The 6,322-nt window shown below is 39.2% G+C and overlaps 2 protein-coding genes across 4 annotated transcripts in view; both read left to right on the top strand.

Moving 5' to 3' along the window:
* Positions 1-1,352, top strand: part of LOC104742070 (calcium-dependent protein kinase 11) — a 6,370-nt gene extending 5,018 nt beyond the window's left edge. For both annotated transcript variants that reach the window (XM_019235244.1, XM_010463028.1), the window contains exons 4-8: positions 23-175; positions 267-382; positions 472-639; positions 737-961; positions 1,043-1,352. In XM_019235244.1, coding sequence (XP_019090789.1) covers positions 23-175; positions 267-382; positions 472-639; positions 737-961; positions 1,043-1,183 — 803 coding nt within the window. In that variant the 3' untranslated portion in view covers positions 1,184-1,352. The remainder of the gene's footprint in view (positions 1-22; positions 176-266; positions 383-471; positions 640-736; positions 962-1,042) is intronic.
* LOC104742071 (50S ribosomal protein L21, chloroplastic) lies at positions 3,588-5,868 on the top strand. 2 transcript variants are annotated; one of them, XM_010463030.2, is made up of 5 exons: positions 3,588-3,994; positions 4,340-4,420; positions 5,207-5,308; positions 5,418-5,492; positions 5,615-5,868. In XM_010463030.2, the coding sequence occupies exons 1-5, from the start codon at positions 3,680-3,682 to the stop codon at positions 5,687-5,689; spliced, it is 648 nt and encodes a 215-aa protein (XP_010461332.1). In that variant the 5' UTR covers positions 3,588-3,679; the 3' UTR covers positions 5,690-5,868. The 2 variants fall into 2 exon arrangements, with proteins under 2 accessions (XP_010461332.1, XP_010461331.1); XM_010463029.2 differs by lacking the exon at positions 4,340-4,420 and adding an exon at positions 4,900-4,980 and having other exon boundaries at positions 3,590-3,994.

Genomic DNA, 6,322 nt, shown 5'->3' on the forward strand with positions numbered 1-6,322 from the left:
TCTTTTCTTTTGGGGCTTGCAGAAACCGAGTCTGGAATCTTCAGACAGATATTGCAAGGGAAGTTAGATTTCAAATCTGACCCGTGGCCTAGTATCTCAGAAGCCGCTAAAGATTTGATCTACAAAATGCTTGAAAGGAGCCCCAAGAAACGCATTTCTGCCCATGAAGCCTTGTGTATGTTTATTTTTGGTTGTTGTTTGGAATCAACTGCTCTTAATTGTTTTGTGGTAAGTAGTGAGTAGTGAGTTTTCTCTGAATGTTATAGGTCACCCATGGATTGTCGATGAACAAGCAGCACCAGACAAGCCTCTTGATCCAGCAGTCTTATCGCGACTAAAGCAGTTCTCTCAAATGAATAAGATTAAGAAAATGGCCTTACGGGTATAAATTTGAGTACTACACATATGCCTTTTCGTTATGTGCAATCCATTTGCTGATTTCTCTGAACACAAGTGATTTTTTCCCAACAGGTAATTGCTGAGAGGCTTTCAGAGGAAGAGATCGGAGGTCTGAAGGAATTATTCAAGATGATAGACACAGACAACAGTGGAACGATTACATTTGAAGAGCTTAAAGCGGGTTTGAAAAGAGTCGGATCTGAACTGATGGAATCAGAAATCAAGTCTCTTATGGACGCGGTATCATTAATAACACCAAAACCCAACTAGACTCTCTTTCTCTTTTAAAAATTTGGTTTTTTTGTTTAAACATCCTCTGTGTGTGTTGTGGTCACAGGCTGATATCGACAACAGCGGTACAATAGACTACGGAGAATTCCTAGCGGCAACATTACACATGAACAAGATGGAGAGAGAGGAGAATCTGGTGGCTGCATTTTCATACTTTGACAAAGACGGAAGCGGTTATATCACGATTGATGAGCTTCAGTCAGCTTGCACGGAGTTTGGTTTATGTGATACACCTCTGGATGACATGATCAAGGAAATTGATCTCGACAATGTAACCACTCTTCTTCTTCTATTTGTTTTCCTCCTCCTTTGATGTAACACTGTACTATAACCGTGCTTTTGAATTTGGTAGGACGGGAAGATCGATTTCTCGGAGTTTACGGCAATGATGAGGAAAGGAGATGGAGTTGGGAGAAGCAGAACCATGATGAAAAACTTGAACTTCAACATAGCTGATGCTTTTGGAGTTGATGGTCAAAAATCTGATGACTAACCCCATCATCGATCCTCAGTTTCAGTTTTTTCTTATTTCTTTCACATATATTTTGAAACTAAAGACTATACAAAAAAAGTTTCTGGTTTCTTTATTGCTTTCCTCCTTGTTATTCTTGTAGATGAGCAACTGTCTAAATTTTTCCCAAGTAATGGATAATTTTGCTTCATATAAACTTTCTTAAATTCCAAAGAAAAGAAACAAACAGAATTATTAAATCAGGATTACATCAATTTTATTTTTTATTTTTGTCGACAAACACTCCTTTAGATTAAGTTACAGGTTTACAAACTCTCCTCTAAGGGGAGCCGAACGCTGACCAGTAACCTTACACAGGAGGAGATTTAACCATGGTATGTTGTTTACAACACATGATACAACAAACCATAAAATATAACAGAAAAAACATAACTAGGCTTAAAAGCTAAAAAAAAGGGATTAAAGACCCAAAAGATAAAGAGCTCTACTATGCTAGTAGGCCATCAAAGATGGGGAGTGTGATCTGTTGCCAAACTGATAACTCCGATGATAAACATTGCCGCATAGGATTCATAAGATTCCTAGCAGTTTTACGCTTCCAATATTGTGCCTGAAGTGTCGAAACACCAATTCCCTGAAAAGGGAGGTCGCAAGAAGGACGAGAAATACATCTCACAGCCCCAGAACAATAGTTTGCAAATAGAAGAGAAACCCAAAGCCATATGATTGCCATCCACGGTCCCGAGCCAAGCAATAAGCTTCGTAGAGAGATAAAGCCCTTGCATATGGCTGGTGTACAATGATACACAAGCGTATCCATTCCCATTGAGATAGACATCAATGACGGAAAAACATATTTTCTCCCATTTGAAATTGATATGAGAAGACACACACCTCACAGTTGAGGGATATACATCAAAAAGGTCTCTCTTTGCTCAACAAAGAGGAATTTAAAAGAAACTCTTTCCTCAGAGGAGGATACAAGGGGCTCAGAGTACGACACTACAAAGACCATCTTTCTAAGTGTGTTCGTACCGCCAATATGCGTTCTCGCATGTATGGTTGAGGTGAAGTTTTTAACAGCAATATCCAGTAAGAAGAAAGATACCATAATTCTCTCCATAATGGAGGATTTTGATGAGAACAATTTCTCCAAAAAAGAAGTACTTAGTGTAAGTGATCTAACACATGAGGAGGAAAATGAGATATATAGGAATAAAGCTACAAAAAGACCCTTACGGAATAAGAGTTGTACATCGGAGCTGCAACGATACACTTGCACAATTTGCAGATATAACTTTTGATGCTTAACTTTTGATAAAAACATCAATTCTAGTAAGTTAAAACAATACATCTTAACCACTAAGATGATTCGTGCTCTTTCCCTTTTACATGAAAGGAGCAATCTCTCCACATGGGAGGAAGTGATTGAATAACGGACTAGACCACATGACAATATGGCCCAGGTCAAGGCCCACCATAAAGCAAAGCCATAAGTGGTGTGAGTGAGAAAAGAACAGGCGGCTAGGTTTAGGGGAAGTGTCAAGAGAATCTCGCCGGAAATGAGACAACGGGAGAAACCGGCTGAGCAGAGACCAGTGAAGGGAGGCGGATCTCCTCAACTACGAAGGAGTAGCCGTTGACGGCGTTCAACGGGAGCAGATCTAGATTTACCATGCTGCGAGAACTCAAGTGAGGGATTTTTGGCTACAACATCCGTCAACTCCAAGCATAACCCGTGTCAAAAAAGCAGAAACTGCTTTGTGGACAGGAGGAGAGAGTGATGAGCAACACGAGAGAAGGAGATGAGTAAGGTATGTCCGGCGGATCCGGTGACTCTGGTGGAACCAGTGTGTGGAGAGAACTCCGGAAAATGTTCTTCACTTGGTAGTGACAAAGTTGAATAAGAAGATTTGGCTGATTTGCTCGCCAGCGCTGCGAGTGGTTGGTAGAAAGAGAGAGAAGGAATGGGGAAGATCTCACCAGAAACCATGGTGGAAGTAAGGAAGAAAGATCTCGGCGGTGACTAGAGGCCGACGGAATGCGAGGTAAGGTCTTCGGACGAGTGGGTCCGAGAAGATAGATGAAAAACGCCGTTTAATAGTAGGTATAGTCTGAGAATTGTCGTCGGAGAAGACTCATCTTGGGAATGAGCGGCTATCTCGACTTCTGTGCCTGGGAGACCGAACATCAATTCAAAACCGAATTTTATTTTAAATCCAAATTTTGTGAAACCGAACTGAATAACCGGGCTAACCAAGAGTCAGGTAAATTTTGGTCATAAAGCGAACAAAACCGGAATTGGGACGTACAGTTATATTACAAAATCGGATAACCCAAAAACCTAAACCGAAATTGCAAGCCTAGAAAAAGTGAACTAATTTGAAGACAACAGGGGTATATTGGTAGTTTGTAGAGTTAAGTAGATAGGATAACACTGCGGATTTATTCTCTCCGTCGAGCTTCAAAGTTCTGAGCTAAGAGCTCTCTCTCTCTCTCTCCTCTCAGGCGAAAACAATGGCGTCTTCTTCGGCCACGCTCTCTCTATGCTCAGCTTTCGCTTCTCATTGCAATGTCAACTCACGCCGTTCGAGCACTATCACGTGTTCTCTCTCTAAACCTTCGCTGAATTTGGCAAAAACTGTGTCTGGCTTTCTCGCTCCTTCCACTGCGTCGACGTCTCGAACCGCATCCCCCGTCGCTCCTAAATTCGCTGAATCAGTCGTCGAAGCTGAACCTGAGACTACCGATATCGAAGCTGTGGTCGTTTCCGATGTTTCGGAGGTTACTGAGGATAAACCTAAACGAGAAGAGATTTTCGCCGTTGTTATGGTTAGCTTCTAGAAATCTAATACAGAAGTTCAAATTCTCGATTTTGGAATTTCGCCAACTAGTTTTGGTTGATTTTGATGATTTTGCTTTGAATCTGTTTTAGAGATTTTATAAATTAGAGACTGTGTTTTGTGGCCTAATGAATGATGAATCCTCCTTAGTGAGAGACTGAATAATGCAAGTAGTTTTGGTTGTTTTTTATGACTTCATTTTGGTTAATTTAGAGACTGTGTTCTTGTGGGATATCACTCTCAAGATTTAGAATTTACCTTTGTTTTTATGAATTTTGCTTCTCTCCTTTGTTATATCTTATTGAATTTAGTGTTGTTCTCTTTGGTTGGATAGGTTGGTGGACGTCAATACATAGTGTTTCCAGGGAGATATCTTTACACTCAGAGGCTGAAAGATGCAAATGTCGATGATCAGGTAATATGCACATTACTTTTAGTTTTAGTCAATGGGTTTTTTTCTTTGTTAATTTCTGTGAAATGAAATGATTGTGTAACCATGGAAGATTGAGTAAACTGTGTGGCTAGTGTAGAAGTTCTATCTTTTCTTTTGTCTATGTTATTAACATCTGTTAACCTGATCTATCTTGCTCTTTTGGTTTCTTTTCTGCAGATTGTTCTTAATAAAGTGTTGCTTGTTGGCACAAAGACACACACTTACATCGGCAAACNCTAATGAATGATGAATCCTCCTTAGTGAGAGCTGCATTTGCAAGTAGTTTTGGTTGTTTTTTATGAGTTTATTTTGGTTAATTTAGAGTTTGATTATGATGAGAGACTGTGTTCTTGTAGGATATCACTCTCAAGATTTAGAGTTTACCTTTTGTTATTATGAATTTTGCTTCTCTCCTTTGCTATATCTTATTGAATTTAGTGTTGTTCACTTTGGTTGGATAGGTTGGTGGACGCCAATACATAGTGTTTCCAGGGAGATATCTTCACACTCAGAGGCTGAAAGATGCAAATGTCGATGATCAGGTAATATGCACATTACTTTTAGTCAATGGGTTCTTTTCTTTGTTAATTTCTGTGAAATGAAATGATATGTCTATGAAATGATGGTGTAACCATGGAAGATTGAGTAAACTGTGTGGCTTGTGTAGAAGTTCTATCTTTTGTCTATGTTATAAACATTTGTTAAGCTGTTCTATGTTGCTCATTTGGTGATTCCTGAAATATTCTCTTTGCTTCTTCTTTTCTGTAGATTGTTCTTAATAAAGTGTTGCTTGTTGGCACAAAGACGCACACTTACATCGGCAAACCAGTTGTGACCAATGCCACTGTACATGCCGTAGTTGAAAATCAGGTAAGTCAATAGAAATGCTTCCTTCAAAATCTAATTGGTGGGTATTTTTTATTCCGACTGTATTGTTGCCTCTAAACTGGAATAACTGGAGTGTCTTTTGTTGTTGCAGGGTCTGGATGATAAGGTGGTTGTCTTCAAGTACAAGCCTAAGAAGAAGTACCGAAGAAATATTGGTCACCGACAGGTACATTGTTAATAAATCTGCCGAAAGTCATCTTCTTTGAAAATCGAACTATGTAGTGTTACAATCCGAAAAAGCTTCAGAGAACGACATTTACATTGTGATTTCCTGACTTGATTTTGCAGCCAAATACAAGGATTAGAATCACAGGGATCACAGGGTATGAAGAGTATCCAGCGGCGCCCAATGTTGCGGTTTAATTCTATTGTGAAAGTATAGGATCTGTCTGCTTCTTGAATGTTAAAAAGTTTTCTGATCTTCTTCTCTATGTAATTTTGTAAGAACCAGATTATTTCATTTCTGTTGAGATCCCTTTATGATCAACGTGTACCGCTTTTTGCCATTCTTAGATCACAAATTCTAAGTTAGTGTAACGAAACATCAGCATCGCTCATCTATTCATCTAGAATATATTTTATGAGTTATGTGTCGATATGGAATCAACGTCTAACACATTTGTCTCTGGTTTTTTCACTTTAGCAACACCAGACATAAAAGTGTTTTTTTCTTTGTTGTAGTCGCCCAAATATGTTGTTCAATTCGGAAACGGACAGGGCCATCGATAATCTTTATCCGTCCACAAACACCTAATGTATTATAAACGTAAATATAAAACCAAAGAAGATAGCTAACTCATTTTGGAATCGGCTGAAGTCATATTCCTCATTTTTGTTGGTTTTCTTCTTATTCTAAAAGCAAACCTACTTTACCCGAGATAGAGTCGTTGTTTCCACCACTAAATTTTGGTGCATCCAATGCATTGATCCTGTAGCAGTTTGAGCTTGGCATTTACATGGAAGTATAACTAGAGGGTGATCATGAGGAGGAGATAA

The sequence above is a fragment of the Camelina sativa genome, chromosome 14, assembly GCF_000633955.1.
Source record: "Camelina sativa cultivar DH55 chromosome 14, Cs, whole genome shotgun sequence".
Classification (NCBI taxonomy): domain Eukaryota; kingdom Viridiplantae; phylum Streptophyta; class Magnoliopsida; order Brassicales; family Brassicaceae; genus Camelina; species Camelina sativa.

Excerpts from the sequence above, each read along its gene's own strand:
- LOC104742071 (XM_010463030.2), top strand. The coding sequence starts at position 3,680 with ATGGCGTCTTCTTCGGCCACGCTCTCTCTATGCTCAGCTTTCGCTTCT. Across the intron at positions 3,995-4,339 it reads AGATTTTCGCCGTTGTTATG|GTTGGTGGACGTCAATACAT; the intron begins GTTAGCTTCTAG and ends TTGGTTGGATAG. Across the intron at positions 5,493-5,614 it reads GAAATATTGGTCACCGACAG|CCAAATACAAGGATTAGAAT; the intron begins GTACATTGTTAA and ends TTGATTTTGCAG.